Source organism: Cetorhinus maximus, chromosome 1 (assembly GCF_964194155.1).
Source record: "Cetorhinus maximus chromosome 1, sCetMax3.hap1.1, whole genome shotgun sequence".
NCBI classification, from domain to species: domain Eukaryota; kingdom Metazoa; phylum Chordata; class Chondrichthyes; order Lamniformes; family Cetorhinidae; genus Cetorhinus; species Cetorhinus maximus.
The window spans coordinates 30,625,991-30,642,356 of NC_135879.1; the positions used below are offsets into that span (position 1 = coordinate 30,625,991).

The 16,366-nt window shown below is 40.7% G+C and overlaps 1 protein-coding gene across 8 annotated transcripts in view; it reads left to right on the forward strand.

Moving 5' to 3' along the window:
- The window catches only part of gab1 (GRB2-associated binding protein 1), a 231,108-nt gene that overhangs the window by 34,278 nt on the left and 180,464 nt on the right, over positions 1–16,366 (forward strand). Inside the window, exon 1 of one of the 8 annotated variants that reach the window (XM_078539380.1) lies at positions 3,611–3,708. The exons of 5 other annotated variants lie outside the window; for them this stretch is intronic. In XM_078539380.1, coding sequence (XP_078395506.1) covers positions 3,679–3,708 — 30 coding nt within the window. In that variant the 5' untranslated portion in view covers positions 3,611–3,678. Of the gene's footprint in view, positions 1–3,610; positions 3,709–3,728; positions 3,864–4,395; positions 4,497–16,366 lie in introns of those variants that run through there. 2 more of the 8 variants (XM_078539443.1, XM_078539423.1) reach the window with 2 other exon arrangements.

The following is a 16,366-nucleotide window of genomic DNA, read 5'->3' on the forward strand; positions in this document are numbered from 1 at the left end:
ACGAGGTATTGCTTGATCACATTAAGTGTAATTGAACTTCATTCTCTTCTCTGCCAAAACCATCAATTGTTCACAATTATCCTGGTTTGCAAAGATATCCACTGGGTTCCTTTTTCCACAAAAAAACATCACCTTAAACCCCTCTCCTCTGTCTATTCCACCCTCATATTCAACAAGCGCAAAGAACTCGTGGATTTTTTTGTCACTAAAATTGAGATTACCCATTCAGCTGTTTCTGCTTTCCTCTTCCCCACCAGCCACACCTCCTCCCAGGATTCTCCTGCACAGCCCTCAACCGACATCTTTCCCTAATTTCTCTTACCTTCCTTAATAACGTCATCAAGCTCATCTTGTCCACAAGACCCACCTATTGGTCCTCCTTGATCTTTTTCCCAACTAGCTCTCTTCCTTGACCTTATTCCTAATTGACCCTCCTCAAAAGAAGCAAACTATCGCCCCATTTCCATACTCCCCTTCTCTCAAGTCATTAATCATGTTGTCGTCCAAATCCAATCTCATCTTTCCCATAACTCTGTTTAAATCTCTCTAATCTGGTCTTACAGTGGCACTGAAACAGTCCTAATCAAAGTTTAAAAATTACTCCTCTCTGACTGTGACCATGATGCACTAGCCCTCCTTATCTTTCTTGGGCACAATCTCTATGCAGCCTCTGACATGGGGCTTCCCTAACGACTTTGCTCTGTTGCCCAACTCAGTGGGACTGCTCTTGCTTGATTCCATTCTTAGCTATTTAGTTGTACCCAGAACATCTCCAGCAGTAGTGTTTCTTCATGGCACTATCCTGTTACTTCTACCATCCCCCAGAGACCTATCCCAGGCTCCCCCCTCATCTACATGCTGCCTGCTTCTTGGTGATATCATTGGCAGATATGTGGTCAGTTTCTACCTGTGCACTGATGACATCTAGCTCTACCTCTCAACTGCCTTGGCATTACGTCTGCTCATCTGACATCTAGGGGAAAGGGACTGGGAACAAAGTTGGAAGATATTGAGTTGACTTTATGATATGTTCCTGCCTTTGATTGATATTGCCAAAGGAGTGGTCAACATGGTAGAGACTATTGGCTTGGCAGTGGCAGGTAGCCAATTAGGTCCAATAAAGGGCTAACTGGGGGAAGTTGATAGCGCCAATGGGATTTTCCTGCTGGCAGACAGGCCCCCTCGCCACTGAAGCCAGAGTCCAGAAGATAACTGAATGCAGCCTCCCAGGGGAAGGATGGGGGGCCATTGACTCCTCTTCTCAATCATCCCAACATGAACCTGCTAGGATGCGACTGCCACAGTAATTGGCCATCCTGTGGAGGAGTTCCCCCTCCACAATGATGGTCTCTCAGCTGTGGCTATGCATGATTTTTAACTTATAAGAATGCTGCACAGAGTACCACCATTTTTGAGGTGCCCTCGTAGTCTCCTGCCTGCCTCAGCAGTGCCCACCTCTCCTGATGACTGCTAGCTGTGGGCCCTCCTATTGGCCCTCCCAACATCTTGGTCTGTCTACTGATCTCAATTGAACAGGGTCCTGGAGGCTGCTTATTAATTAACCACTACCTTTAAGATTGCAGCCAATGTTGAGCCACGACCACTTCCAGGTTCCCAACCCTGAATTAAGGCTGACATCAGGATCGCAACTCAACCAGGAAAATTCAGCCCCCAGTCTTCGATGAGCCAAAATTTTGTCCAGTTAGCATTGGAAAGGCGAGTGCTGTTTTTGCCTCCACCACAAATTCCATGCCCTTGCCACAAATCTCTCTCCCACCATCATTTATCAGGCTGAACCAGCCTGTTCGTAACCTCAACTCCCTATTCAAGCTCGAGAGGAGTTTGAAACTTCGTTTCCTCTCTCTCTCTCTCTCTCTCTCTCTCTCTCTCAAAGGCTGTCAGCTTCCAACTCTAACATTGCTGAGCTTCACCTCTATCTTAGCACATCTGTGCTTGAAACCTTCATCCTGCTGTTGTCCCTTCCAGATCTAACTATTCCAATGCTCTCTTGCTTGGTTCTTCATCCTCTACAAACTTTGCATTCACAATTCAAAACTCTGCCTCCTGTAATCAATTCACACACCCATTGTCCTCGTTGGCACTATTAGTACCCCAGTACCTCAAATTCAAGATTTACATCCTAGTGTTTAAATCCCTCTCTACTCTAACCTCCAGCAGTACACCAGCCGTCCTCATGAGCTCGCTGTTCCTGATTTTCAACCTTGTTTGTACTTTCCTCTTCCTTCACCCTATCTTCTCTCTACCCTGGATTTTGCTGAAAATCTACCAGGTTCACCAGTTCTGAGATTGACTTTGAATAGTGAACTTCAGTACATAATAGCTTCTTAAAATGGATTTCCCTGCAAGACAAATGGAAAATAAAAGATAAAGCAAAAAATGCTGGAAATACTCAGCAGGTCTGGCAGCATCTGTAGAGAAAACAGAGTTAACATTTCATGTTGATGACCTGACCGTTTTGCTTTTGGAAAATAAAACATATTGAGGAGACAGAAGTTAATAGAGATGAAATTCTGAGGCACTTAAAAGAAAAATAGTGTCCCAGTAGATTAAGCTATAGTGGATTGTGAAAGAGTCCTTTTGTGTTTTACATAACTTACAAACAAAATTAGTTTTATGGGATCTTTTATGTCCAACATGGAGCATCAGCCTACATTTTTCTGTTCAAATCCTGGAGTGGGACTTGATCCCATAACATTCCAACTCAGAGGCAAGAGTGCTACCAACTGAGCCACAGCTGGCACCCAAAGCATGAGCCGACCCCTCACGGCTGACGTTGGTGAACAAAGACTTATCTCCCCATCGGGGAATTGAGCCTCGGTCTCACTCGTGACAGGAGGGATACTAATCACTATACTAATGTATAGAGGACAGATATGATTAATAAGTCATGCATGGCACATAGGGGAATGGTTTGCTGACCTACGAATACTGCCTACAATGTTTTTCTATTGAGATGTTTCTGTTAAGTACATTAAATTTTCACTTTAATTGAGTTAATTGTGCTTGTTATTATTCCTGCAAGAAAGGGTGGAGACATGATGGGAGACCATTAAATTTAGTCATTTTAGTTTAATTTTATTGATGGTTAAAGTACTGATGTCAGTACATAATCCTTGGGTTTGTTTTGGTCTTAACACTGGACTGCTTGGATACAAGTTGAATAAAGATTCATAAGGAACTATTTTTAATTTATGTACATTGAAAGAGAAACATTTCAAATCAGTTAAATGTTGTCTCAATCATTTGAGCATGTTGGTGTATTTGACCAGAATGAAAGGTTAAATGTTGCCTAGACCCTTGTCCTGTTTGTGCTGCAGTTATGGTGCTGTGAGATGTCATAACTGCAATGTGTAATTTCTCAAGTTACTGAAAGATAGCCACAGTGTGTTTCTCAGCCAATGAAATTCACTGAGCATCCAGCACTATTTTCTGCAGGTCCCTGGTGGACTCTCCATGACTTCGTTTATGTTGTTAGTTGCCAGTTTGGACTGAGTCCAGTGTTTCCTTTTCAGCTGATGGGTGGCTTCCGAGCTGACCAGCGCCGTGACTGTGATTTGGGGGTTTGTATGTGCACTGAACTTTGATTGAAGCAACTGTTTACAGCATGTTGCGGCAAGACCTTGCCAATATATGTGATGCTTTCCCCGCCCCCGTAGTATGTCCCAGTGGGGCACTGATGTAATGGTGGTAAGAGTACCTGACGCTTATTAGGCTGAGATTTTCTTCATTTTTAGTAGCAAAGCCTCTGTCAGTGGAAGTATGTTCTAGCTGCCTCCACGCCCAGGGACGATAAAATTAAGAACCAGCACTTCTTGGAAGTGAATTCTGCTTTTTTGTTAAAGGTACTTTGTAAATTCAAGAATTTTGGAAAAGCCTGAACAGGTTTTTGTGATGGATTTGTAAAGCTTTTATTTTGTTTCAACTGTGTAGATCGTAGATTTGTCCTGGAAATGTTACTTAACTTGCATGGATTTTATTTTTGATCCTGTGCACGATTGCCTAAATGTGCAAATGTGTAGACAAAGGATAGTTCTGAGACAAATATGAATTCAAGTGCTTTAACTAAACTGGTTAGTAATAGGTGCAGTTTGGCAAGTAGGATTGCAGTATCTATGAAACATAAGCAATTGCTAAGTAAAGTGGATTGCCCTAAAAATGTTGGAGTAGAGTGTGATTGTGACGGCATGTTCTGAACATTTAAACGTCTACTAACATATTCAGAGTTAATTATGGAGGAGAATAAAATTTCTTTTTGGAAGTTTTTTTTTTATTTTCTAAACTACAGATTTAGATTTTAACAATTTTTAAAATGGCTATAGTGTAAATTCTGCTCAGGAGAAAACATCCACCCACATCCTGTGCAACATTGATTTGTGGGTGTTGTTGGTGAACTTGATTGTTTTCTCAGCAAAGTGGACCAAGAACTATAATCTTTAATTCTGGCGTTGTGAACTGTTTGGCTGAAGTATTTTGAGGTATGAATCGATTTAACTTCCAAATTGCTTATTTTTGGTGTGCCTTCAGTTAAATGCTCATTGCTTTGTACAGGTTAATTTTACATATTTGACATTGTGAAGCAGAGGTTTGTGTACGATATTGTGAAGCAGAGGTTTATGTACGAGGGAATGAAGTGACTTGATCATGCACAGTGTGACAATATGCTAAATTTCTGGGCTCAGAAAAGCTGTCCACCTTACCATAATTTTATATTCATCCTCTAATTGAAATTAAGGTAATTTTCTTCTTCTTCCTCTTTCCCAGCATGATCCTTTGTGCCAGCGATTAGTAAAATAAAAATCCTATTATTGACCAGTTAACAAGCAGATTGTTCTACATTAGCATGTTATTGCTTCACTGAGCTCATTCAAACGAGAGTGAAACTTCAAATCATATTGGAGCACACTGTCTATAACTGTAGATAATCTAATTTTAAAAATCTGCAATTGGATCAAAGAAATTGCATACCATATTCTGCTCCTCACCTTGTTGCTATTGTCTATAGATTGTGCTTAAAGTGGAAATGCAAACTTTTTTTTGTTTCTGCAGCATAATCACAATTTTGGGTGCAAAATAGTTCTGAAAATATTACAGTTTCAATAAAGCAGTATTTCAATTCCAGTTGTTTTAGTGCAGACTTTTCAGCAGTTGTTTTCTCAATCATCAGCTTGCGTTGACTCATCTGGTGAATTGTGGATTGTTTTTTTGTCACTATTTGTGCTGACATCTAAGAGGAAAATCTAACAATGTAATATTAATGTTTTTAATAGAGCCTGGAAAAATGTTCTGAGGAACTACAGTGCCCTTTTGGTTTAAGTTTGTTTAGTCAAGAAGTGGGAGGGATTAGTTAGATCTCTGACGTAGATGATTTTGTTAATGTGAAAGCTAAAGCAATTTGCAGAGGAATAGAACCTTCAAGTTTTCCCTTAAAAGCTTGATCAGTTGAGAGTGGTGTGTGATTGATTTATATATTTTATATATACATTAACACATGCATGCATACATAATGTAAATTCTGTGAACGTATAAATGTTGTGGAATGTATGCTTATAAAAAAAATACTGCAGCTTGTTTGAGCTCTTGGTCCAGTTTATACACATGAATCCTATGCATAGATTTGCATTTGGTATTCATGAGTTTCATTCGAATTGTGCTTATAGCATCAGTGAGATATGAGCTAAACTAACAAGTGCTCTCTAGCACTTACCTGCTAAGTAAAGCAGGTTTTCTAGGGTAAGTTAAATGTTTATGGTGAAATAGTTACAAATGTCCAGATTGTAAGTTCTACATTACTCCATGAATGATTTTGTGCATTTTTTATTGATTTGCTCGCATCATTTTATTTTCATGTTCCTATGGATGACACTGCAAAGCTCCATTTTATTGCCCCTCCCTAGTTGTCCTGAGGAGCTATTAGTGAGCCTTGTCCTTGAACCATTATGCAGGGTATTCCAGAATTTTGACTTAGCAGTGATGAAGGAATTTAATACATCCAGGTCAGCAAGGAGAGGAATTTGAAGATGATGGTATTCTCATGATCTACTTGTTTTTCTGCAGGTCGTAGGGTAAATGGGACATCCTGTAGGGAGTAGATACTTGTAACCACAGTGTGCTGGCGGTAGAGAGGTTGAATATTGAGTCCAGTGGCAGGGATTTCCCTTGAGGAATGCTCTGGGCATGTGAAGTGAGGTGCGTGCTGTTTGCACACAACATTGATTGAGAGCAGTGCCCTCCCTCTGCCTCCAATCGAAGCGCTGCTACAGTTCAATCAGCACAAATTCTAGATATGCAAGTGCAGTTAGCAAAATTACCCTGTCCTGGGAGACCATCTTGGTTACGACACCGGTGAATGTGGGAGGTTGTGCTTTTTTTATGTTGCTGTTTCTGGTCATTTTCTCCTAATTATATAATGGATCGCACATGCCCGATTTTCAATCTTGTGGCCCACTGAGATGAAGGAGGGCTACTCGTGCGGCCTACTCACTAGCCTAGGTTGCCCATCACTTGTAGATGCTGATGAAGTTTTTGAGCAGTCAGGAAGTGAGTCAGGCATCAGAGTACCCGAGACTCTGCCCAACTCTTGGAATTGCTTTGATGTGGCTGGTTGACAACTGTAGAATTAGGTTGATTTGTAAAGTTTTTAGTTTTCCTTCATTATGGAACATATCTTTCTTTCTTTTCGTCTCCTGTGTCATCAAAATACAGACTACCGACAAGACCATTGACTGTCTGCTCCTCTAGTCACACATCCTCTAGAAACTCCTCCACAAACATTGCTGAGCTTGATCCAATTTTTCTCGTTTTTGTTGAGTCGCCTGCACTGTAGTTAAGCTGCTGATCAATGGTGGTTCCTAGGATATTGATGGAGGACTTGGTGATGCTAGTGCTATTAAAGGTCACTGGAGGTGGGTGTTTTCTATTGGAAATTGTGACTTACTGAGATGTGGTGTGAATGTTACCGGCCACTTGTGTGCTCAAGCCTGAATATTGTCTGGATTCAGCTATAGGCTGGTATGAGCTGTTTTATTTTTGGAAGGTTTGAGAATGAATCTGAACATGTTGAATCATAATTGAATAGCCCCTGGCCTTATGTTGGAGGAAAAGCGATTGATGAAGCAACTGCTGACTTTTGGGTGATTACTTCCATGAGGAACACTGGCAGCAGCAATGATCCTGGGCTGCAATGATTAGTTTCCAACATCCATGACCACTTTGCTTTGGAAGGTATGACTGTAGTCACTTCTGGGTTTTCCCCATGTCTTTCACTGCCATAAGGTTTGCTCGGGCTCCTTGGCATCATAGTCAATTGAATGCTGCCTTGATGTTTAGGGTAGTTACTCTCACCTCTCCTCTGTCATTTTAGCTTTTGTCCACATCTTGATCAAAGCAGGTGTGGAGCCAAAATGGTTCCAGCAGAAGACTCATCCATCACGAGGCGGGCAGTAATCAATCCTGTCAACCCCATTACACAATTTGTCAATAGAAGATATAAAAGGCTGAGTGTTCCAAAAGGCCCCCCCCCTGCCCCACCCAATCTCTTGCTTTTACTCCACTGCCCTGCCACCTTCCCAACCGAGAAGAGTAGAGGAGGGATTGTCTTGTCAGATGGATCGGTCAGAAACTAGGCATTCCCCATGTGCGGGTCTACAATACACATTTAGTTTTTAATCTCTCTTTGGCACTCAATGCATTGGTCACTGTATCTGATTTGCAGTGTACTGATGTCATTGAACTGTGGTTACATTGAGTGTATTCAGGGTAATTCCTTGTTCAATACTGCAGGTCATTTAGGGCATTGGTTCTCAAACTTTTTTGGTTGAAGGACCATATTTCAAATGAATTAGCAATCACCGACCTCCAATTCAAATTATAATACTACATAATACTCGTAATACAAAAGCGCTGGATGTATAGAGTGTTTTAATGAAGCTTTTAAAAAAACAGATAATTACTTAGAATAGCAATTTAAGAACTATTACACCGATGTCGACAGTGATGAGACAGAGCAGACAAACCAGAGATAAAGGACAAGCGTAACTCTACTAACATTCTAGTGCCTGCCAACTGAAATGCTTTTAATGTGGTTAAAGATTGCTTGTTAATGACATATGTACGCAGTTGGTTCACAGATCACATCCAATGCAAATAACTGTTGGCCAAATCAGTATTACCAGCAATTTCATCATACTTAGATGTTTAATAGGCTCAAAACAGGTTACTAATTTAGCTTTTTTAAAAAACTTCCCATAAACGTACCAGTTTCTTTCCCTCCAATCCAGTACTTACTTGAATGTGACATTCTCGGGAATGTTTTACAGACTTGTGCAAACCAAGCCCAATTTCCCAATGTTATTCAATCATGCAAAGAATTTACATTACTGCAACAACATGGTGGAAGATTTAAGTAAATCGAACTGACAACTTTCCCATGATTGCAAGAATTAAACTAACAGGAGATTAATACAAACAAAGTGCTAGAAATACTCAGCAGGCCAGGCAGTATTATAATGACACTTGTTAATTGCATTAGTCCAAATTGAATGTATCCAAGTATCATGGCAGTACCTCCCACCAAAAGTAAATGCGAGATTCACCACTGAAAACCACAGCAGCTGAGGCGTCCTTCACTGCAAAGAAGAGCGAGTATTAGTGAGCTTTGCAGGTGGACATCTTGTCAGCTACTTGAACAGGACTAACACAACTACTGCTAATTTATACAAAATGAATGGATTGCATTTTTTTCTCTTCCTTCTCTTTTTCCTTGTGTTTTTCTCTCTCACCTGGTGTGGAGTTTATTTTGCTGACCCTTGGAAAGTCTCTGTGGACCCAGTTTGAGAACCACTGATTTAGAGTGATTCTTTATTTCATCAATCCCGCAGCCACCCAAGATTTGGTGTAGTGACAGGTATTGGACGTAGTCTGGTGGGTTTGTCCTTGCATCTTGCTTTCAGAAAAATGAAATCTGGAGGAATATGCAGCTCCCTTTACAGGAACTGTTAGGTATTTGCTGGTTTGCTGTATATCTTTATATATCTGATTTATCTCAGAGCAATGCAGAGATGATAGGTTCTAAATCTACAACAGGTTTATTTACAGTACTTCACAATATCTCAGCAATTACAGGATTTCGACACACATGCTCTCAGTTGGAATCCAGGTCTGTTTCTGGAAGCTTCTGTCTGGTACCAGTTACTTTAGCTCTCTTGCTCCATCCACAGACTTCAGCAATCAAGTACAGTGAACACAGACCAACGTAATCAAACACAGATCAACTAAACCATTAAACACTATGGGAACAGATTAAAAATATCATGTTTAGCAGAAGAACAAGAGCAACAGCGCTTTTTAATAGTTTTTCAAGAGCTACAAACTATATTTAGCATTTAAAAATAGTTTATGATTTTGTGACTTCTTTGTGAAATTTATAATGGAGGCTATTACATAATATGTTTTATCCTGTCCATGTAACTGTTGACTTTTCTTTATGGAAGTGTTATGTTGCTGTGACTATTCAAATTCATTTTTACAACATTTAAAATGGTTGTGAAAATAATTTAAACAATTGCAACCAGGAAAGAACAGTTAAGTAACAATGTACCTCAAGTTGACTGCCTTAAACTTTGTGTAAACCTGAAATCTTCAAACAGCTGAGGTAATATTTGTTCAGTTTAATAAGAATGATCTTAATTTTATACAGTCATTGCAAGCTCTCCATTTTCACAAATCAAAATATACCTTGCTGCTTCAAATTGCACCATATGGTTTGAACTGGATACTGTATGAAAACCACATCAGGTTAGATTTTATATCCCACTAGGGGTGAAAAGTGCAACCCCTTTTGGTTTTAGCACACCAGCCAACAAGTCTGATTATAAATCTGATGAGCCATCCTGATTATTTATGAAGTTGTACATCAGGATAACTTCTAATCCTATAACCTCCCTATGGGAGCATTTTAGTATGGCTATTAGTTTTGATGTTTTCATGCTATGAAGAATATTTCAATGAACACAAAATAGTGTCATTAATTATTGAAAGTTGCACTTTTGGTGTCCCCAGTAGTCATTTGTCACAATTGAAAAGTGACATTTTTCATTTGTTTATGTTATATAGCTATCCCTCATTTAGCATTCTGAATGTCTTCCTAGAAAATGGCATGCTAAATGAAAACGTGCTTAAAGAAAAAAATCACTTTCCCACAAGAAAACATATAATAAGGATGAATTACATTCCTGAGATGTAATTTTTACATTAAAAACCTATTGGCTGCCTTGAACCTAATTGGCCTAAAAGTCCTTACTGACTCTTAATAATTTACTCTTTCAACATGCCTCCAGCTCGCCGCCTCTCCTGCTTGCCATTTCCCTCCCTGACCCTCCCATTGTAGCTTACTGATCTGACCTGCTCACCCTAGCCATTTGTTCCATCCTTCCTGCTCGTCACATCTCTCCCTGACTCTCCTGCTCGCCGCCCCACTGTTGCTCCTGTCTCGCTCTCCCATTTCCCTCTGCTGAACCCTTACCATGAGTGAAAGTCTGGGCGAGGGGGTGGTGAGACAAGTTGCAAGTGGGAGGGAGCAGGAGGACGGGAAGCAGTGAGTAGGAGAGTCAGAGAAAGAAGCAGCGAATGGGGAGCTCGGGGAGGGAAGCAGTGAAGTGGCAGGTTTTTTTAAAAAGAAGACTGAGCATGCTCATTAACTGCACTAAAATGAAAATGGCAGCATTGCTATTTGGGGAACATCCTCATTCACCAACCTCGCTAAAATGAATATGTGCATTAGAACGTGCTTTAAATGGGAAATACCTGTATTGTGACCTCAGTGGCATTGTTGTAAAAGTGTTTCACTTCTGTGATCGGTTTAAAGTGCTGGCATGGGTCAACAACTTTTTGGCAACAACACGGTGATATCATCAAATGAAAAGTTCAGCCATATAAAGCAGGAAGGTCACAGCCTATACTTCATTAGCTGATCATGACTAAAGTTTCAATCGGGCTAAATTTGGCCTTGACACTTTTGGGTAAGGCAGGCTGAGAAACATAGGCAAACATTTCCCCCCAGGTAATTTGCCATTTTTGCGGTATGTGTGTAGGGACTTCAGAGGAGGATGGGTTTATCTGCAATATCCTTTGTGGGTGAATAGCTTGCTGACCTTCTGTTATGCATGAATCATAGCCATTTGGGTGCAGTACCAGAGTGTAGAATTATGCTCAGCAAGGGGTCGCCCTGGAGGTGAGGGGGAGAAAGGTTGGCGAGAAAACAGTTTGTTGTCATTGGTACGCCGGTAATGAGCAGCAGCCATCATTAATGTTTACAACTGCATAAACTTCTATTTTTAGCTCCTGCTGAGAGCAGGGTTTCAAGTAGCTTTCACACTGTTCTGTGGAGACAGATCATGAAAACATATTGGACCATTTCAGACTGTGACGCACAAAACGCATAAGGATTGTATTTCTTTTTCCTTTCTGCGTTGTGGAGCTGCCAAATGCTTAGCACAATAGATGAACTTTTATTCCCTGGATGAAGTTGTGCTGCTGGTGGGTGGGAGAGAAATTAGGAAAATAGTTCTACAGACCACCTACTCTTCTCAAAATTTAATGTGTCAGTGGACAGAGGTGTGAAATGATTCCAGTTATCCAATTTACGAACTCTCACCAATTAAAATGAACTGCAGGAAAAAGATTTATAGAATATAGACTGATCTTCATATTATTGCAAAGCACAAAATATGAATTGTTTATTTAGCTGTTTGTAGGATGTCCTTGGAGATGGGGAAACCATGTGAACTATTTTTTTGTATGTGTATATATATAATATATATAATTGTAAAACTTGGTTAACATTTTCCTGTTCACAGGGCCACTGGCGTCCGCAGTTTGAGGAATAGAATACTTTTGGCCACCCAATGTCGGCAGCAATCACTGAGGAGAAAAAGCAGTGTAATTAGACAAAGTAGTGTTCTTCCTGTTTTGTCCCAACAATATAGCTTAGCTGTTCTCTACAATTTCCCGATTCAGTATGTTTTTTCTTTTTGCCAGTTCTCTCTGCCTTGTTTGGGATACATTTACTGATCACAGTTGTGATAAGGTTCCCTGTTGTTTGTTCTTAGTTTATCTTTGCAGGTCACTCTGTCACCCTTTTTTTCATCCCACTATAATCCAGAGGCACTGTAGCAGCCCAACAGCCATAATAGATTAGACTGAATTTGAACCCAGAACTTAACGTTGAAAGAACGGTTCCTTAATATAGTGGTGTCCGGGATGCAGCGGAGGACCAAATGCGGCAGTGAGCTCCTTTGATTGGACCAATGAAGATTCTTCTGCCTCTGTGCACAAAGTCAATTTGAACAACATTGTACTTCAGCTCAATTGAGGCTTATAAATAAACTGAAGCAATATCATGAAAGGCAAGAGTGAGTTGAATTTCAAGATTAGATTGCTTCTCTTTTCCAGTCCACTATTTTTGTATCAGCAAGATTATTTTAATCTTTTCATTCTCCCACCCACGCCGATTCAATGCTTTGATGGCGTAAAGTTCTAAAAGTACAAGGATCTCACCTAAATGGCCATTTACAAGTGGCTATAAACTGTCCGCTTAGGCCATAACAGCCAAGCCATTCTGGTCCCGACCAGTCACCCACACGTGTACTTTCCAGAATGAATAACAATCAGTGGTTGGATAACTGTTGATTTTTCATCCTCTCCTCTCCCTCCCCCTCCCCCTCCATCTTCCTAGTTTCCTCTGCTGCTCTATGTATGTGGTGCTGAGGCTAGTTGTAGCACTATTGCCCTGTGGGCTATTTGATCAAGCCAACATCTGATGTATAACATCTGGTCATATTCCTAATCAGGTAGTTAGGTGATTTTTTTTAAACTGAGCTGTACATCTAGAAATATGATTCCTGCATCATATCGATGGCTTACTTTAGAATATTATAGTAAGCAGGGCTGACAGTTGAAAAAAGCAAAGTGATTTTGAGGTTTTTATTCCTTAGCTTAATGCTGCGCTATGCTGCACTTGCAGTTTATTCAGGTAATGTTGAGTGTCTCTAGCGTTTGACTTTGGAGTAATTAAAAATTCAGGAACGAATCATTAGATCTGGTGCTGAATAACTTATTCTTATTTACTCTGCATTAATTATGTTTCTTCTGAGCCAGTGGTCTCTAAGTTGTATGTTTGGAACATCATCATTTTAATGCTAATATAATTGCGAGTAAACTCTGCATAAACATTCATTTAAAACTGAGATGCAAAGGAATTTCTGCTCTGAGGGTAGTGAATGTCTGGAATTCTCTATCCCAGAGAGTTGAGGAGGCTAGATCAATGAGAGTATTTAATGAGGAGGTAGATTTTTGAAATATCGGGGAGTTGACGGTTATTAGGAGCTGGCACGAAAGAGGAATTGAGGCCTGGGGCAGATCAGCCATAATTTTATTGAATGGCAGGGCAAGCTTGAGGGGCCGAATGGCCTACTCCTACTCCTGTTTCTTATGTTCTTATGTTATGGCTCTTGTGGTTTAACTTTTACTTGATGTAATGCAGCGTCCTAATTTATACTTTATAAGTACAATAACCTAAAATATATTAGACATAAAGTGTCAGTCTTGTGAAGATCTTGTACAAAATGTAGGGTTGCTAACTCTGGCTGGACATATTGGTGGAGTATCATTGCAGCCTGTCTCCATCTGCTCCATCCATACACTCCTGTCATTGGTTGGCCAACATGTCCATATTCTGAAATCAATTGGAAAGCAAATTGATTCTTCATTACCTAGTTGGGGGATTCTTTACCATTTGCTGAACAGCTTTTTTCTTTTCATACCTGTTGAACAAAATTGTTCAAATTTGTTTTTTTTACTGCCCCTGTGATTTTTCTCTTGGGTTGCTCGTAGCTGTGTCCTGGCAATTAGTATTTGATTCCTGGAGACTCCTGAGCACTTCTGGAGGGTTGGCAACTCTAACGTCATGAATAATGAAGACAATTATGCTGTTTGGATGGAGTGAACTCATGCGTCAAGGGGTCTTTGTGTTGATAAGTGCGTAGTATATTGTGGATGGTTTTATTGCTTTCTTTTCTGGTCTGTTGCATTATTAATAGTGCCCAGAATAATTAGCAGTAGCCTGCTGCTTTAATCAAACAGATCATTACCTGGCAAAGTCATCAAATAGGTTTGCAGCAGGGATGGGGAGGTATGAAGTGTTCAACTCGTGCTCGTTCTTGTTTTTTGCTAAGTGACCTGAAGCTGTAAAATGGATGGACAAACTGTCTGGAGTCGAGCAACTTCTGCTTCAGAGAGATGGAATTGCTGATGTGACTCCAGAGTTTTGTGACCCCCTCAGGAGGAGAGACTCTCTCACTTGTTGATGCAGCATTGAAAGTGTTGCGTCAAACAGCAGTAACCTGCATTTATTATAGTGCTTTAAAGTGTAGCATAAATCAGACAAACACTTCACAGAAGCGTAATCAGGAAGCAAATTAGATGCTGAGCCAAAGAGGATCCATTGGGAAGGATGACTAAAAGCTTGGACAAAGCTATTCGGAGGACCTAAATTGTTGGTTTTGGGAGGGAATTCCAGAGCATGAGGCCAAGGTGGGTAATGGCACAGTGTCAGTGGTTGGGTGAAGGAAGGGGTAAGATATTGAAGGAATTGCAACACGAGGATAAGAATTTTAAATTTGATATATTGGGGGAACTGAATGCTGATGTAGGTTACTGAGGATAGGGGTGATGTGTGAGCAGGACTTAGTGTGTGATAAGATATGGGCAAGAGAGTTTTGGAAGAACTAAAGTTTACAGAGAATGGAGGATTTTTAAAATATTCCTTCCTGGGATATGAGCATCCCTAGCAAAGCCTGCATTTGTTGCCCATCCTAATTGTCCATGAGAAGGTGGTGGTGAGCTGCCTTCTTGAACTGCTACACTCCACGTGGTGTAAGCACACTCACAGTGCTGTTCGGGAATTCTCGGTTTTCAACCCGGTAGCAGTGAAGGAACAGCAATATGATTCCAAGTCATGATATTGTGTGGTTTATAGGGCAACTTACAGTTGGTGATCCCATGCATTTGCTGCTCTTGTCCTTCAAGGTGATAGAGAATCATAGGTTTGAAAGGTGTTATTGTAGAGGGTTTGTGAATTGCTGCGCTGAATCTTGTGGATGGTACATGCATTGCTGCCACTGTGTGCTGGTGGTGGAGGGAGTGAATGTTTGAGATGATGGATGGGGGTTGATCAAACCGGCTGCTTTACCCTCGATAGTGTCAAACTTCTTGAGTGTCATTTGAGCTGCACTCATACAGGCAAGTGGAGAGTGTTCCATCACACTGCTGACCTGTGTCTTGCAGATGGTGGACAGGCTTTGCTGAGTCAGGAGGTGAGTTATTTGCTATGGAATTTGCAGCCACTGACCTGCTCTGGTAGCTACAGTATATATGTGCTTAGTTCAGTTAAGTTTCTGATCAATGACACAGATAGGCAATGTTATGAAGGGTGGAAGTGGGTTGTCTTTGTCATAGAAAGAATATAGGGTCGGAATCTTTTCTCGGGGTTGAATTGGATGCTGAGTTTGTGACAGTCTGTATCAGTCTGAGACTCTGATTAAAGAGGGGGGTAGCATTGATGGCAAGAATGCAGAATTTGTAGCTAAAGACAACGGTATCGGCCTTTTCACTGTTTAACAGGAGGAAATTTGCATCTCATCAAGACTGGATATCCGAAAAGCAGTCTGACTAAACAGAAATAGTGGAGGGGTTGCGGGAGGTAGATCTGGGTACCAATAGCTTACATGTGAAAGCGGAACCCATGTCAATGCATAAGGTTACTCAGAGGAGGCAAGTAAATCATTTATGGACTGCAGAGGTATGGATTCTTTACTGATAAAGGAAGCTATTGCTGAAGGAACTGTGGATTGTGGACAGTTGGATAGTTATGAATGGAGCAAAGTGAGAGCGATTTCACTGAACTGGAGAGCAGAGGAGTATTGGAGGAGAGTAGTGGGGTTGACTTTCTCGAGGTCAAGAGGTCAAGTAAGATAAGGAGGGATAATGCATCATCATCAAAAGAGGATGCCTCTTGCGACTTTGGTTAGGGCTGTTTTAATGCCCATGCAGGTCAGTTTTACACAATTCTTGGGGGAAATCTGTTAAACTTACTGAGTACTTTATTGACTTGAATATATTGATTGTGTAAGGGTGCCTGGTTGCTCTTTGATATGCTTAAAATTTAGTGACTGGAAGCAGAGTTTTAAGAATTCCCTTTCTTGGATCTCAAACTGAATCGCAGGTGTTGAACAGGCACTGATAGCTGCAAATGAGATTGGTAATTTCTATAATTGTGTTGGGGAGGAATCAA